At 46.9% G+C, this 17,870-nt stretch overlaps 1 protein-coding gene across 1 annotated transcript in view; it reads left to right on the plus strand.

Moving 5' to 3' along the window:
- CLPB (ClpB family mitochondrial disaggregase) overlaps positions 1-17,870 on the plus strand; it is a 51,274-nt gene that overhangs the window by 30,830 nt on the left and 2,574 nt on the right. Inside the window, exons 8-15 of the mRNA XM_032960489.2 lie at positions 1,179-1,256; positions 2,846-2,901; positions 4,708-4,752; positions 6,991-7,152; positions 14,856-15,015; positions 15,307-15,380; positions 16,314-16,433; positions 16,910-17,014. Of these exons, the coding sequence (XP_032816380.2) occupies positions 1,179-1,256; positions 2,846-2,901; positions 4,708-4,752; positions 6,991-7,152; positions 14,856-15,015; positions 15,307-15,380; positions 16,314-16,433; positions 16,910-17,014 (800 nt within the window). The remainder of the gene's footprint in view (positions 1-1,178; positions 1,257-2,845; positions 2,902-4,707; positions 4,753-6,990; positions 7,153-14,855; positions 15,016-15,306; positions 15,381-16,313; positions 16,434-16,909; positions 17,015-17,870) is intronic.

The raw sequence follows: 17,870 nt of genomic DNA on the forward strand, positions 1-17,870 counted from the left end.
CTGGCTGCCTGCTTGTATTCCTCAGACACGAACTCTGGTTGCTAGCCAGCGTGCTGATGCTGCGTATTAATGTCCGTTTGCTAAGCGATGCACTTATGTGCACAGCTGCTCAGGACCGATTTGTTGGGTTGGCCGTGCTGCTGGTGTTGTTAGGGCATGCGTGTCTCTGGAAAGCCATTCATACTAAAAGGGTCTCTGTGTTGGCTGGTCCTTAATGTCGTTGTGCACTAAATGCCCAAAATAAGTACTCGGATCAAGATGTCATCATGGCCATTGACATTGGTGCCACCACACCTCGCTATGGACGATTTCTACCCTCTGCCAGATCCTGCAGCTACTGCACAGTGAACATGCAAAACTCCAAGATATGCCCGAAAAGTCTCCCACCATCTGGCCTTACATCTTCCTCTTGGTTGCCAGACTCAACTACCGTAGTCATCCTCCATCCTGCACATATTCCACCGAGTGCAGCCATTTATTTCTAATCAAATCTAATATACTTAACTGCTATGTTGTCTTCTGGACTTCCGCATTGCTTATCTTGTCTTGCCATGAAATGCCTTGCATCATTCTCAAGACACCTGTACTCATATGCCAACAACTTCTTTAAAGAAATATGAATGTCAAATAATCCTAAAGTAAGACAATGTGGTAAAGCACTTGATCTGAAGCTGGCTTGCTCCTCCTGTGGTTGGCCTGCTAATATTGCTATAATTGGTGCATCGCTTATAAAACACAAGCCCTATGAAAATAGAGGGGGAGGGAAGGAATGGGAGAGCAAAAAGGATATGGAGGCGAGACCGACAGAAGGAAGGTAGAATGAAAACACGCAAGGTGTGTGATTACATGAGTGTGTGGGTGACTGTCCCTGCATCTGACAGTCATCTCAGTCAGTCAACCCATGGCACTTTGGGTCTGTTCTGTGACATCCTGCAAACGGGCCTTTGACATTTCACATGGCCTCAAAGTGCACCTCGCATGACACAAGCGCCGTGGTAACATCACCGTCACTTAGTGGTGAACGGCGGTTGTTGTTGTTCCTGTGTGTGAGGATCAGTGGTCATGGATTGCAGGATAAATAGGTTTCATATTTCTCAGCTTCCATTTCAACCACTGTTCATACATACATGTGATGTATCTGTGCAGGAACACTTTTGTTTGCGCATGTGTGTGTGTAGCTATACGTCGGAAGGAGAACGGTTGGTATGATGAGGAACATCCCCTTGTCTTCCTTTTTCTGGGCTCTTCCGGAATTGGTTTGTATGACACATGCATAATAATCACAAACACAGAAAGATGTGGAGCTTGTTGCGGTGCTCTGTTAACATCATCTTCCAGTTGAAATGCTGATACGGGATTGGACCCAGTATGTAGCAGGCGTATCTGTATTTGAGTTTTTTTCTGATTATTGTTCTCTTAAAATTCACCGAATCATTAGCAAAGTACAGATATATTGTCTACATTCTCCAAATTACTCAATGGAAATTACACAGATACCGTTGCCCCCTCCAGACAGACTAATGCTCATTTGTAGGCTGGTGCTGGGTCACCTTGTGCCTCACATGGACAGCTGCCACTAGGGGTACCCTTTAGATGTTTGAGATGAGATGTGATGTAAGGCACTGTGAGTTGCTGAGGCATGCAAGTGCCATGTACAGGCAAAGATTGTCATTATTGATGGTGTGGCTGCACATAGTTCAATAACTAGTTCTCCTGGTGTGATTCTCAGTACAGTTTCTTCACGGTGTAATATAGAGAATTTGGTATCTTGTTTGTCATATCACTTCATCCTGATGAATTGGTAATGGGTTTTAAGCTCTGCGGTCCTCTATATATTAAGGTGTTATCAGCCAATTCTTCAATATTTGCATGTGGGAGGAAACCAGAGCACCCGGAGAAACCCACGCATGCGAGGTGTGAAAAACTCTATCCCATACAGATGGAACAGGTGGACTCAACATTTGCTGTACCGCTTTCTCCTGGAGAGCCAGAGTATGACACCTCAACGCCTCTGGGAAGGGAATTTCCTAACATTTGTGCGTTGATCCTCCAACCCTCGCTGCCTCCACAGTGATGGGTGACAGGCCGCTACGTGCAAAGCTACCACCGCCCAGCTGAAGCATCTGTTGAGCACAGCTATGCCCTTAGCTGCATTAAGCACTGTCCTAACTCAAGGAATGTGACATTTCATTCCAAGATCACAAGTGATAATGAGAATGATTCTTTTCCAAAGAGCGCCCTTCACGCCAGCCTTTCTCAGGCGTGTTACCCGCAATACATCACATTTCATATTAAACTTTTGGAGGGCACCCCCAGTGGCAGCTGTCCTTTTGTGGCACAAGCTGACTCGGAACTGGCCTGCAAGTCGGCATGAGTCTGCCTGCAGGGGGCGATGATACTGGGCGGTGGTGGCTACGCACGTGGCTGCCTGCTGTAACCCAGCAGTGTGGAGACAGCAGCGAGGGTCGGTGGATCATCGCACACATGTTGTGACACTCACTTCTCGTGGGCGTCGAGAAAGTGCCATACCCTGGCTTGCCCGGAGAAGGCAGTACAGCAAGTGTACTAATCGCGATCTGTTTCCATCTGTATGAAGTATTGCCCTTCGCGCTTGCGGGTTTTCTCCGGGTGCTCCGGTTTCCTCCCACTCGTATAATGAACACTCATCATTGATTGGCTGAAAACATCTTAAAAAACAAAACAGTAATATGGCATTGGGTTAATACGCCCAAAGTAATAACCATGGTGGCCTGCCGGATACATTTAATGAGGAAACGGAGAGATTGACACTTCTCTTGTCTTACGTGGAATGATTACATTTGGTTCCTTGGCTGTGTGTGGACAGGTAAGACAGAACTCGCCAAACAGATTGCCAAGTACATGCACAAGGACCTGAAAAAGGTGTGTGATTCGTCAATCTCATCATAGGGCCTCATGTACCACTTCGGGTGCAAATGGGAATAGGCCGTTTTGTTCTGGCAAAAAAAGCAAATCAAAGATTACATTAGTATAAGCAACAACATAAATAATCAGTTGGTACAATACGCCTTCTTCGCATATCTTTGCCTTCACATAATCTGGCCAGGTGGGTCATCGGTGGAGCGAGCAGTTTGTTCACAATTGGTTGCGCGTTTAAATGCTGGCTGGGGTTTGACTCAGCCCATTATCCCTCGGGGATCGATAAAGTTAGTACTACTTTGTTTAGAAGTCAACAGTGGTTTTCCGATGGATTTCACTCACTCCCAGCCATAGGAATGAGGAAAATACACAACTGGCTGGGGGCTGTATAAAGGAGATGTGCTTCAAGTGCTCATTTGAGCATAGATATGGTTCTTAGTTTTATGCAATACTATGTTATACATAACAAAAACAAAGATAGCACATGTGCAGTGGATTCAACGGAGTCGCAGACGTACTCTTTGGAAGCAACACATTTATTAATACCAACATACTTAACACAAAGGGGTAACTGCCCCTTTACCAGATTACACCCCATGGTGGTGGACCACCAGGTTAACTACACCCAATGGTGGTGGACCACCAGGCTAACTACACTAGTTACACTGGGAGTAGCTACAATGGACAGGACCCCGGCTTGGGTCCAGGTCACGTGTTGGTGATTTCTTCTTGGACGTAGAACGCAGAACGTAGATCTTAAATGACAACAACAACAACGCTGAAGCCCAGTCCCTCTCGGGGACCCGGTTTATATGCTCGCTGGCCGTGGCTGGCTCCGCCCTTGGCCACGACCACCTTCTCGAACCCTCGAGCAGGATCTCGCCCCGGCACGTGACCACCCCCAGCCCCCACATGGGGCCCATGTGTAGATCTCACTGGTCACGTGCCTTCCCGGGTTAACCAGAGTGCCATGGTCTGTGGTTACCTCATTCCATGGCTGACACTCTCACACCCCATCCTGTAGAGGTCGGCACTGCACGCCACGCGTGGTGCCACTTAGTGCTGACTCAGCACTCTCCGAGCCCCCTCTGGGGCTCGTACTACACCCACCTACGGGGTGTCCACGATGACAATACATGGCACGCCGTGCCTCGTTAGAGCCGGCATTACCCAGTGACATCCACGATGTCACTACGATGTCACTACACACGTGATGTCCACGATGTGAGTACATCGCACGCCATGTCTCGCTAGAGCTAGCATTACCCAGTGACATTCACGATGTCGCTACATATGTGATGTCCGTGATGTGAGTACATGGCACGCCGTGCCTCGTTAGAGCCGGCATTACCCAGTGACATCTTCGATGTCGCTACATACGTGATGTCCGCGATGTGAATACATCGCACGCCGTGCCTCTCTAGGGCCGGCACTACACAGTGACATCCACAATGTCACTATACTTGTGCTAACGGGAACTGCATTTCTTTTAGTGCTAGTTCCATTGGCTTCAGTTATATTACATGGAAAAAATGCCACAATGAATTTGAAATGGATGAGTGGGTAATATAATCAAGCCTATACAATACATATATAAATGTATCTATTCTTTAATATAGTTTACTTGAATATAGTTTCAACTAACAATTACCTATAGTTACTATACCTTACTGTAATAAAAGTTAATTGATAGTTCATAAAGCAGTTAACTCCTGCTGTGCTAGCCACACCATGCTGTATTGGCCTTCATTAGTCCTTTATAATCGCACGTGTTAAGGCTAAAGGGAAGACTTTTCTCTGTTTGCACAGGGATTCATACGTTTGGACATGTCGGAGTTTCAAGGGAAACACGAGGTAAGCAGATCTTGCCTTTGGGTATGGATGGGGGTGTGTTACCGTATGCATGCTCTGTCCTTTCCCTGTAGAGTATTCCTCATTGACACTTGAGAAATCTTTCACAATCTCCTCTATTAGTGAACTCCTCTGGCAGACAAGGATATGCTGTATTGGCAGAGTCATGTATCAAGGAAGCCCAGCCATGTGTGCCTAAACATACACAATTCTACACTGCATTGAAGTCAAAGTTAGATATGGAGAGCCTCGGTAGCCTCCATGATTGCACGGTAGCGGTGCACGTGTGGTTTGTACGAAACAAGATGTTGCTTCATTCAAGAAAATCGGAGGTTCTGCTCGTTTTGCTGGTTGCCACTTGGGCTCAGGTGAAAACATTTGTGGGAGGATCAGGTGTGGCGGTCGTAGACTGCTGGATTCTACTCGCCTAAAGAGCCTCGGCACCATACTCGACCAAAATACGTTGTTTGCTCATCACGTGCAAAATATAGTCCTGAAATTTTCATATCACGACTCTACGACACATTCGACCACTATTCAGTCGTGACATGCATACGTACGTGACATAGCCAACACAGCGGCGTGTAGCATAGTAGCGACAAGGCTCGAATATTGCAACTCCCTACTGTACGGTACATCTGGCAAAAACATTACCAAGCTGCAGCATGTGCATGGCACGTGTCATGAAGGGTACTGCAAAATGCGGCCATGTCTATCCAGTGCTCGCTGAGCTACATTGGCTTCTGGTTCCCGAACGAATACATTATAAGATCGCATTCATTACACACAAAGTGCTTTCCGCAAATGAACCACAATACCTTGCTGATCTCGTCAAGGACGATAAACCATCATGCAAACTCCAGTCATCCTCACAGTGACTTTTGCCGAAAACTCGACAAAAGATGGTCACTGCATCGCGCGCTTTCAGATGCGCTTCTGTGGCTGTCTGGAACGCTCTTCCTTCCGATATTACGGAGCCATGGGGCTATGCACTTTAAAATCTAGATTGATTTTTGTGTTTAGTTGTCCTTCCCCCACACCTCCTATTAGCACGGTTGGCTTTGTATGGTGCGAAAGAAGTTCAACATACATACAAACATCTTTTGTTTAGCTGAATAGTCGAGTCAAAGCAATGTCCTGCTCAATTGAGCATTGAGGTGGTGCCAATCTCACGCCTGAGGCAGTGGTGGAAATTCTGCATTCATATGGCAGGGTGAGTCCAAAGGAAAAGCACTGTCGACTTGTCCACAAAGTAGTGCGCCTTAAACGTAGAAAGCCATTCTGAAACAGCGGAGGAAGACTCGGTCGTACACCGTGCATAATGGGACACTGGTGGGAAAACCTCCGATTTGCACGGTTGTCTACGTACGGTGCAAAAGAAGTTCAACATACATACATATTGACCCATGAGAGGGATGGTGGGCTGAGTCAACTGTTAACCAGGATTCGAACTTGCAAGTTTACGGTTGTCAGCAACTTGGCTGTACCCCTGAGCCACTTGATGTTGGCTGCATAGAGGATGCTGAGCAGGGATGGTACAATTTGGGGAAGAGATCATTTAATTCTAAATTTGAAGTTTTCGTGACTGCAATGATCCATACTTTTTGGTTCTTTCGGTAAAGTCACGTAGGTAAAAAATAAAATAAAGTTAATCAATTCACGACGTTTCGGAAGCAACACAAGCCTCCGTCATCAGGTGGGATAGTCACAGCAAGAAGGAGGGTGGCTATCCCACCTGATGACGGAGGCTTGTGTTACTTCCGAAACGTCTTGATTTTACTGACTTTATTTTATTTTTTACCTACGTGACTTTACCGAAAGAACCAAAGAGTATGAGTAAGAGATCAGTTACTGTGGCACAGTAGGACTTGCAGCTGAGTGGACGTGCTGACGGCTCGTGAATTGTGCTATGGGGTGGCTTGCTGCAGACTGGATTCCTCCAGTCTAAATAAAGATTCTGATGAAAGCCGAATGGGAAGCCGAGAAGTGGCTGTTAAAACCAGCAGAGCGTTGGCCAAGTAGACCACAGCTAGTTGACACAATGAGAATTGCGGGTGGCGCATCTTTCAGTCGGCTCACTCTTGTTTACCGATTGTGGCGTTTGGGTTTAGCCCATGACCAGGAACCTTCACAACTACATATGGCCTCAAGCACACCTAGCCTGGCGCAATGGTCACAGTGTGTACAGTATGCATCCAGCATCCGCGCGCTTGTAATGGCATGCGCCGGAGTGGTGTGCAGGTGTCCAAGCTGATCGGCTCGCCGCCCGGCTATGTGGGCTATGAGGAGGGCGGCCAGCTGACCAGCCGTCTGAAGAAGTGCCCCAATGCCGTGGTGCTGTTTGACGAGGTGGACAAGGCGCACCCCGACGTGCTCACAGCTATGTTACAACTGTTCGATGAGGTGAGGGTAGTCCCAATAAGGTACAGGTGTTTCACACTATGTAAATGTTCCTTTCTAAACCAGTTTCAGTATAAGAGAGGGTGGAGGAGTTCTTATTATTAGAAAGTGTGCTTATTTTTGGTCTCTAATTTGCCAGCAGATTGATTTAAATCGGTCTTGGGCCATTTAGTAATTTAACCGAGTGGAATAACGAAATCATCCAGAATAAGCATCTCTTTTGAGACCCAAACATTGCACCTCCTGGCTTAGACCTTTCTCCAAAACGCTGGTGAAACCATCAACCGCATCAGAACACTAACAGGCCGATACACACATCTCCGTTATACATGTAAAATTAAAGAAACAGCCACAGCAGTGCGACTGTGGTCATGCAACCCAAACTCTGGACCATATTTTAAATCACTATAGTCTGTCTCCTGCAACAGAGGAATAGAAAAACTACACTCTCTCCTGGCCAGCGGATCTCGACAATGGGATGAACCTATTGCCATGCGTAAGAATATAATCAAATTAATTATCTACATCTATTATTAGACTAACATAATCACCCTTTTGAAAGTAACAGCAGATGTACAGTGAGGGGAAAAAAGTATTTGATCCCCTGCTGATTTTGTACGTTTGCCCACTGACAAATGATCAGTCTATAATTTTAATGGTAGGTTTATTTGAACAGTGAGAGACAGAATAACAACAAAAAAATCCAGAAAAACGCATGTCAAAAATGTTATAAATTTATTTGCATTTTAATGAGGGAAATAAGTATTTGACCCCTCTGCAAAACATGACTTAGTACTTGGTGGCAAATCCCTTGTTGGCAATCACAGAGATCAGACGTTTCTTGTAGTTGGCCACCAGGTTTGCACACATCTCAGGAGGGATTTTGTCCCACTCCTCTTTGCAGATCTTCTCCAAGTCATTAAGGTTTCGAGGCTGACGTTTGGCAACTCGGACCTTCAGCTCCCTCCACAGATTTTCTATGGGATTAAGGTCTGGAGACTGGCTAGGCCACTCCAGGACCTTAATGTGCCTCTTCTTGAGCCACTCCTTTGTTGCCTTGGCCGTGTGTTTTGGGTCATTGTCATGCTGGAATACCCATCCACGACCCATTTTCAATGCCCTGGCTGAGGGAAGAAGGTTCTCACCCAAGATTTGACAGTACATGGCCCCGTCCATCGTCCCTTTGATGCGGTGAAGTTGTCCTGTCCCCTTAGCAGAAAAACACCCCCAAAGAATAATGTTTCCACCTCCATGTTTGACGGTGGGGATGGTGTTCTTGGGGCCATAGGCAGCATTCCTCCTCCTCTAAACACGGCGAGTTGAGTTGATGCCAAAGAGCTCCATTTTGGTCTCATCTGACCACAACACTTTCATCCAGTTGTGATCTGAATCATTCAGATGTTCATTGGCAAACTTCAGACGGGCATGTATATGTGCTTTCTTGAGCAGGGGGACCTTGCGGGCGCTGCAGGATTCCAGTCCTTCACGGCGTAGTGTGTTACCAATTGTTTTCTTGGTGACTATGGTCCCAGCTGCCTTGAGATCATTGACAATATCCTCCCGTGTAGTTCTGGGCTGATTCCTCACCGTTCTCATGAGCATTGCAACTCCACGAGGTGAGATCTTGCATGGAGCCTCAGGCCGAGGGAGATTGACAGTTATTTAGTGTTTTTTCCATTTGCGAATAATCGCACCAACTATTGTCACCTTCTCACCAAGCTGCTTGGCAATGGTCTTGTAGCCCATTCCAGCCTTGTGTAGGTCTACAATCTTGTCCCTGACATCCTTAGAGAGCTCTTTGGTCTTGGCCATGGTGGAGAGTTTGGAATCTGATTGATTGATTGATTGCTTCTGTGGACAGGTGTCTTCTATACAGGTAACAAGCTGAAATTAGGAGCACTCCCTTTAAGAGTGTGCTCCTAATCTCAGCTCGTTACCTGTATAAAAGACACCTGGGAGCCAGAAATCTTTCTGATGGAGAGGGGGTCAAATACTTATTTCCCTCATTAAAATGCAAATCAATTTATAACATTTTTGACATGCGTTTTTCTGAATTATTTTATTGTTATTCTGTCTCTCACTGTTCAAATGAACCTATCATTAAAATTATAGACTGATCATTTCTTTGTCAGTGGGCAAACGTACAAAATCAGCAGGGGATCAAATACTTATTTCCCTCACTGTATATATTTATTAATGTATATGTAGCACTATGGAATGTGCCCAGATACCTGGAACAATCTTTATAGATCTGTCTTAAGCATTTATAACCTGTACATCACATTCTGCTCCTGAATCAAACGTTGGGACTATGGCCTGATGTGTTAAAATGGTTACAGTCCTCCCTTGCGGTGTTAGTCCACCCTTGCCGGCTTAGTCCTCCCTTACTGGGTTACAGTCATATTCATTGGGTCTTTCGGTAAAGTTACGTAGAACTACGTAGAATTACGTGACCTTACCGAAAGGCCCAAAGAATATGAATTCCTGCAGTCACGAAAGCTTTAAGTCATGGGTTACAGTCCTTGCTGGGTCACAGTCCTTCCTTGCTGGGTTAAAGCATACAAGTTAAACTCTTGCTGGCAGAAAAAAGTTTGTCTTCATCAATGGTGCCCACTCACAATCATTGGAAGTCACAGAAGGGATTCCCCCGAGCTATACACTTTTGATTTTATGCCAAATCTATGACTTCTTAAAAATGTAATCTGCAGATATTACTCCCACTTTACAGCTGGGGTATAATGTGATCGGAATACATGATAAGACAAGTTATCTTTGTATTGGATGGATCATGAGCTGTGTGCACTTTTCACATTGCATACACTGCCATCGAAAAGTTGGTTTGGGGTAATTTCTGTACGCATTGCTTACAGTACAGTATGTGCAAGCTGAAAAAGGTTGGTATGTCAAGTAAATATTATCCCAGCAACTTCAATATTCGTAAAGTGATAGAAAATAGACAATTTGGTGAAAATGTACGGCGTTGGCACAAACAACAAAAACTGAACACGTTCATTTATAACACTGGCCCTTCTTCACAGCACCTCCGATTAGCACTGTTGGCTACGTACGGTGAAAAAGAAGTTCAACATACGTACATAGCACGACCTTAGCGTAACGTGTAGCTTTGGTGTGCAGCTTTGGTGTGCGTGGGGTTGCGTAATATAGCGTGTCATCCCAGGACGCAGTAATGGTCGGGTCGCTCTGCGTTGTTGAGCGCAGTGCGGTTCGTGGCTTGACCTCGCTGCAAAAGGCAGTTGTGAAGTGATTGCTGCCGGCCTGTTGAGGGTGCAGACGAAGAGATGTAGGGGGATGGGCCGCGGAGAGAGAGCGGTTGTAATTGCATCGTTGGAAGAGGCAATATTGCCAGCAGTGCTGAGGGGCCACGTGGTGGCCCGGATTAGCACTCGCCAATAACGGCACGTCGCCAGTCGTTACCCTAATCAAAGCGTGATGCGACACCCATTAGGGACAGGAATCCCCGCACACAAACTCTTCAGCATGTACATGTGCACACCCACTCGCAACATCAAACTGATGGGACCTTCGCAGTGTGGCTACCGCTTAATGGTCGCACCGTTGGCGCTATTCTCAGAAGGAGGTTAGGTGTGATGTTTGCAATATTGTTGCGATGTCTGTTATGAAGTAATTACCCTGCAGTTGTACCTTATGCTTACCGATTCATCATAATCGTAAGCCATGTTCAATCCACTGCTGGATGAAGGCCTCCGCAAGTCACCGCCACTTCTCACAATCGTGCGGTGTGATGCCCCGCCCAGCACCTGCACGCGAGCCGACCTCATCGCAGCAGATCCCAGAGCACGTCCACCAAGGGGTGGATGTCCTCTGGGATCTGCTGCCCTCCGTGGCCGCTGCTCCGTTATTGTTCTCGACCCTCAGCCATTGTCGCTGAGAGCGACGTGTCCTGCTCGAGCCCACTCCTCGTAATAGTTTAGATTAAGTCATTAACCTCAATATTCTCTCCTCTAATCAACGTGTTTCTTATTCTTGGTTGTTTCGGTAAAGTCACGTAGAAGGGAAACAATAGAAGGGAAACAATGTTTCCTGTTCTCTCTCTCTCTTATCGTAATTCCAAGCACGTCTCTCTTCATGCTGGTTTGCACACTTTCAGTTTTTTGTTCTATATTTTTTGCGAACCACATTTCTAATCGATATGCCATAGCAGGTGGCACGCACTGATTGAAAACTCTTTTCTGTAGGCACGTTGGTACGTTGCTTTGCTTTGTCAAGTTTAGGTTTCCAAAAGCACTCTAATCCGGACCGGTCCACCTCTTTATTTTTTTGCTTTTGATCCCGGGTGCTGTTAGTCGCTGTCTCAGGCTCACATATTTTGCTGTCCTCCTGTTGTGTCTCTCCGACAGACGTCTCCGACTGTTGAGTGAACTTATTGTACATTTCTCCAGAACTGCTTTTGTGTGTTTAGTTTGTTGCCCATCCCCCGCACCTCCGATGAGCACGGTTGGCCATGTACGGTGCGAAAGAAGTTCAACATACAGACATGTTTGTTGAACTTCATTATAATACCAATGTAATTCAATCCTAGATGGTTCATGAGCTGTTAGCATTTATACCTGTATTTATTTAATTCCATTTTTGTAAAAGATCTAGGTTTGGTGTAAGGTGTCACCTTGTCTGGCTCCCTTTGTAATGTGTAGTTTTGTATTCAACAGTGTGCATGTTCTGTTTTCGTAAATGGATATTTATTTTTGACAAATATTTGTTTTTAGGCCTTGGTTTATGAGAGTGTAGATGACTTCATCAGTGTTTACTGAGGCGAATGATTTGTCATAGTCTACAGGGATGAAGCAGAATGGTAATTTAAATTAATCGGTCTTCTCCAAAATTGTATTCATATGTATGTGATAAATGGTAGAGAAACCTTTCCGAAACCCTACATGCTCCTGTGCCTGACTCGCCTTTCATCTGTTTATTATTCTGCTCCCAATGATGTTCGTAAAAATGTTTTACAATATATATGTTCAATAAGAGGCTAATGGTTTTGTAGTTCAGTTTAATAATTTTGGAATAGAAAAATGAGGCACCATTGCATGCTAGCTGTATTTCATTACCGAGTAAACATTTTACGAACAAGTTGGCTAACTTTGTTTCAGCATTTTCTTGCACTTCCATGACGTCGGCAGCTGTTACGTCTGGTCCAGCAACTTTCAGCACTGTAAAAGGCAGAGTTGACTTCTACCAGTCTGACATCTGTAAACCTTCTTATCTGAGAGTCCGTTAACCATACTTCACTACTCTGGTCAGTGTGAGGTGGTGACGGGAACGTATTTTGTCTCACCTATCGCTGAGTACCTGACTGGTATGGGTGCCCCTTATCCAGCATAGCTACTCAGGTCTACAAGGCTTCTCCCCGCGTCGAAGCAGTGCCCCAAGAACAGTTGGTATCAATGAAAGCTGGTACATTGAACGTGTTCTTCATACTGACGCCCGTGTCGCTGGTGGCACTAGGTACGTTGGGGGAGGCTGGCTTGTTGCCGGTTGTTATGGCACTTGCTCGAAAGCTTCCCAGAATCCGCACCCGGGTTTGAGCCCTTCTGGTGCCTGTGTGGTGCGCCCTTGTGTTTACAGTTACGAATGTCCATGTGTTTGCTTGGCTGTGTCCGAGTGTGTGCGTGCGTGCGTGTGTGCGTGCGCGCCTATAGCTGTTTCTGTTTACTCGTGCATCCACATGTAACGTGTCTGTATCGTCTTTGGACTCTCCATTGACCAGCAGCCAGATGGGCCCTGTTTGCTGAAGTTATTAGTCCTCGCCTCCTCCCTCTCCGCTGAGACGATTATCAATGGAAACTAGGATTGTAATTCTGTTTCATGTGCGTTTTATGTGCTGGGATTAATACTGAAAACACATTATGAATGGTTGAATGAATATCTTTGTAAAGGTGGTTCCTCCATCAAACTGAGAAGTATCTGTAAGTGTAGACGCATGGTTATTGGTTACTCTACAATCACGGCGCGAGCTCTGTGGATGAGTGGAAAGGAATGATGTTCAGGCAGTGTCCCCAGACCGGTGCTGAGCAAACAGAATGATGTATTGCCTCACTGAAATGATCATTAGCTAATCTCATTTGGGGCACAGCAATTATGGACCGTCAGGTGCATGAAGCAAGCTCGCAGTGTTACGCGGGTGTGTATGCGTAGAGGTGTGCTGGCATCTGAGCATGCGGGTGTTTGTCTTTGCAGCTGTATGTGTTAGCGTACGCATAAAATGTGCGCGTAGGTTATGGGGAGCGGCGATGCAGTGGTTAGCGCACTGCGCTACATATCCAGAAAACCGAGGTTGATTCCCTCTCATGGCCAATATCAGTGATAAAAATCTGAACCAGTCCTGAACCAATATCAGTGGTGCGATGTGTAAACATCACCACTGGGGAGACAAAGGCGGTCGGACGAAGTTATAATAGCACCACCCCCTCATGCGCAGTGCTGGTCTTCATAGGTGCTGCTCGCTCACAGCACTTGCCCCAACAGTCGCTATGGGCATATGGGGAATCTTTGTATTTATAGTTTATGTGCAGACACATTTGTGTTCAAGTTGAATATACATACACCCACGTGTGTGCGAACATGTTCTCAGGTGGATGTGCCTGCCGATGTTTAAATTTACAATCTCAACGTGGAGGTTTTTGCAGTCAATGTTATCTTTTTTTTATATAGATTTTTGCGTTAAGCCACAAATTTATCTGGCCAAATTTGTGCATAAAGACCCTCATTGTTAGAGTTATGACTTACTGGATTTTCCTGAAGGTGTTCGCGCAGTTTCAAGCGAAACTTCACGTATATCAATTGCTGTATTTGGTTGTGAGAATTATTCTTCAACTTCCCAGGGAGGCACGACATAATAATTGCTACGTTAAACGTTTGTACACGTGGCAATTTTATTTGGCTATGTAACCCTGCCACTCTTCAGAAAACATTTACACTCAGGGGGTGGGGTGTGTGATTATTCTATGGGGGGGGGGGGGGGCACCAGGGAGGAGAGAGAGACAAGGGGGTCGGAGGGTAGCGATCACGGCAAATTAGCGGGCGCGGCGGGGACGTAGAGACGAGGCGCGCCTAGAATGCTGGCATCCATCTGCAATGGCTTAATGCGATTACCCGCGTGCGGTTATGACAGCAGCCATACATTATCAGCCGACACCGCATATGCACACACACACGCGCTGCCTCACACCTCTCCGCTTGCTCTGCATCATAGAGGTATCCCAAGATGTGCTTGCACTTGGTCCGCCTGGTTGATTCGATTACGATGGACAGAGACAGATGGGCTGGAGGGAGAAAGTACAAGGGCTGAGGGGGCCGAGCTGCCAGAGGCCCCACCTCGCTCACAGCGATCCTGCACAAAATATCTATCTTTTGAGCTTTTTTAGATCCCATTATTTTATTACAGCGAACTTTATTTCATTATCCGCACTTTTCATTTATTCACAATTTCACCCTGTGCTGTCCCTTAGCAATCGCGGCGAAGTCTTCCCCGTGTGCGTGCGAGCTGCGCGATGGGGGAAGGGAGCGCGGTGGCGTGGGAGAGGTGATGCCGCGGTGGTGCCGAGCGACCGGACGCCACCCTGGCCCCCGAGCGCACGGTCGTCATCGTGCCGTGTTGCCTGCTGCGAATGTCTCGCGCATGCCGCTCTCGGGCGTGAGTGGTGACTGCGCTGCGTGTGTTGTTGTAGGGACGACTGACAGACGGCAAAGGCCACACTGTGGCCTGCCCAGATGCCGTGTTCATCATGACCTCCAACCTTGGAAATGAGGAGATCGCACAGCACGCGCTGGCGCTGCGCAGAGAGGCGGAACAGCAGGCACATGTTGCGCAGAGCAACTCCAGCCTCGGTGAGACTTATGGTTAGGGTTGGCACGAGTAATATTTAACACGTTTCTTGAATTGAGCAAGGTTACTATGAGAGCTTGGGGGGAAAGAGACAATAGGGGTGAATTCCAAAGTGGAGCAATGCGAGAAAAGAATCAGAAAGAGATGCGTTGTGACCTGCAGTGTGGTGAGTGGGTGGTGAAAGACTGAGCGATGTCCATCTCCTGGATTGGGCTGTGCCCACGCATCACGGGCACAAGGGCCACTTCAAACAGAAGACATGAGTGTGCGCGTTCGCGTGTGGTTGTGTGCAGAAGAGACACCGGCCTCAAATCAAGTAACCATTTCCAGAAGTTTCAAGGACGATGTCATCCGGCCCATACTTAAGGTGCTGTGTGTGTTGACCTGTGCCGGTTGATTGCAGTGTGTTTTGGAAATTCAGTGGTGTGCTCTCTGCTCTATGTTACCACGGCCTAAGCTATAGTTGTGCATACTATTTGTTATTTTACATTACCAGTGGCCGCTTGGAAGAAACCATGAAAAAACAACGGTTACCGGTTTTACCACACATACAGAAACAAACGTAACATTTTTACCTTTTTATTTGAGGACTAATTGTCAGCACATTGGACCTGCCATCCAGAGGTTGCCAGTTCAATTCTGTCTCCTGTCGCAGTGATTGAAACTTATGAAAATGAGTGCGTTCATCAAAAAGTTCCACTGGAAACGGTCACCGCCTCTTGGCTTTAAGATACCGGTTACCGTTAAACAACCATCACCTTGTGGTTGACTCGGGTACAGAGTGGGTCAACATTAGCGATGCTGTACCACACAGGCTGGACATCGTGCGTGGTGTGCCTGCTTTGATAGGTGCTCACGAACACCCCATGTCGTCTCGAAAGGCTAGATGGAGAAACATTTTCTGCAGAGTTCCGATGATGTTCATTTGCATCATATTTTCTTTGGAAAAACTTGAAAAATTACGTGTCCATGCTTGGTGAAATGGCCAGTGGTAAGCGATTACCGCCCATTGCAGAGGTTCGTGGTTCAAATTAGGCAGACCTTCCTGGTTATTACTGTGGATGTATTCACGTTAAGATTATACGCCGTTTGCTTCACAGTGCCCTTTAAAGTGTGTCGCGATCATTTAATGTAAGTCGATTGCCATGTATCAAGCACTCTGAGATGCACCGGGATACAGGGTGCTCCATCAAACACCGATTGGAATTGCAATCAGAATGCTTGACATGAGCCCGACAAACACCACATGCCAACACGAGTGTGTGTGTGTGCGTGCGCCCGGCTCTTACTTTGGGTGCAGAAGCACTTTGGAAGGGATGAGTTCCTGGGTCGGATTAACGAGATCGTTTACTTCCTGCCCTTCTCGCACGCCGAGCTGCTCCAGCTGGTGGAGAGGGAGCTCACAGTGTGGGCCCGCAAGGTAACGCAACATCGCCACAGCTTGACGGCCAACAATATAACCCATTTTCCGTGATATTAATGACATTGACGATGATTTGTGATACAATACACGTCACGGCGTGGAGGCTCCGTGCGCTTTACACGCGATAAGCGACTCGTACCACATGTCATCTCGGCACATTCCAAGGGCACCCTCAGAGGCAGCTGCCCCTGGCGTGCAAGTGGGCAATAGTATGCAGTATGGGGCAATGATTGCTCCGTGTAATCCCCATTGAGTAATTTGCAGGTAATTGTTTAAATTTAGAAAAATTGGACCATGACCCAGGCACACAATGGGCACTTGTTTAGAATGATGAGTGACGTTTTGCGTTGAGTGACGTTCTCCGTGATGAGTGACGTTCCGTGTTGAGTGACCTCTGTGTTGAGTGACCTCTGTGTTGAGTGACCTCTGTGCTCGGTGGTCTCCATCACGGGCGATGCTCTGCGATGGGCCAGGCACACGAGCGCCACGGCATGGATCTCCAGTGGGAGGCGGAGGTGCTGCACGTGCTGGCGGAGGGGTACAACGTGCACTACGGCGCTCGCTCCATCAAGCACGAGGTGACCGTGCGCTCCTACGCTGCCACCCGAGTCGTTGCCGCGGCGCCATGGGGGTGGCAGAGCAGAGGCTTCTCTGACAGATGTCGGCGCTTCCCAAGCCGTGGTCCGCAAGGCCCTGCGGAGGCGGTTTGCGGTTCTCGTTGCGGATGTGATTTTTGTTATTAATGTTTTTTTCTGCGTAGTTGTCTGTGAAAATGTTTTGAGGGTTGACCGTGGTCCGCCTGTCCAGAAATGTTGGGAACCACAGATGAAGGAGTTGTAATTATTTGGTCTGAAAGCTCCTTGGATAGACTGCGAGGCTTCAGCACGCAACCTGCGACAAGGGCCACTTTGTTCATTTGCGGGTCATTCCACGTCCACTGGAGCAAAAATAAATGGAGATTCCCAACTAAAGATTTATATTTATTAATATTTTGTGCAGTGAAAGATAACCCATCGGTTCTGAAACCGGGACAAATATTGAAGCACGCTGATTAATCTTTAGTAAGGTGGGAGTGGGGAGGGGGAGCGATCAAAAAATGTAATTAATCTAATTTTTAAGTTGTTTTTTTTACATAAATGCTGAGCACAGGTCCAAAAGCCCAAAATATCAACCGGCCAGCAACGAAGAGCACCATCACATTTGTAATGTCTACGAGTTAACATATTTGTTGTATTGTAAAGATGGTATTCAGAATGACAGCCCTATGGATGCTTCCGTGCAGTTTAGCGGTTAGGGCTTCTGTAGAATTCATAATAAAGAATTATCAGGGCCAGCGTTTTCTTTTATGGAACGGAGAACGCCCGATGAGGGTACACGGCTGAATGTGGACAGCAGCCTGCGATGTGCGATGGAGTGCGCAGCACGCTGTGCGTG

The sequence above is a fragment of the Petromyzon marinus genome, chromosome 25 (genome assembly GCF_048934315.1).
Source record: "Petromyzon marinus isolate PM22_M1 ecotype Great Lakes invasive population chromosome 25, UKy_Petmar_22M1.pri1.0, whole genome shotgun sequence".
NCBI lineage: Eukaryota > Metazoa > Chordata > Hyperoartia > Petromyzontiformes > Petromyzontidae > Petromyzon > Petromyzon marinus.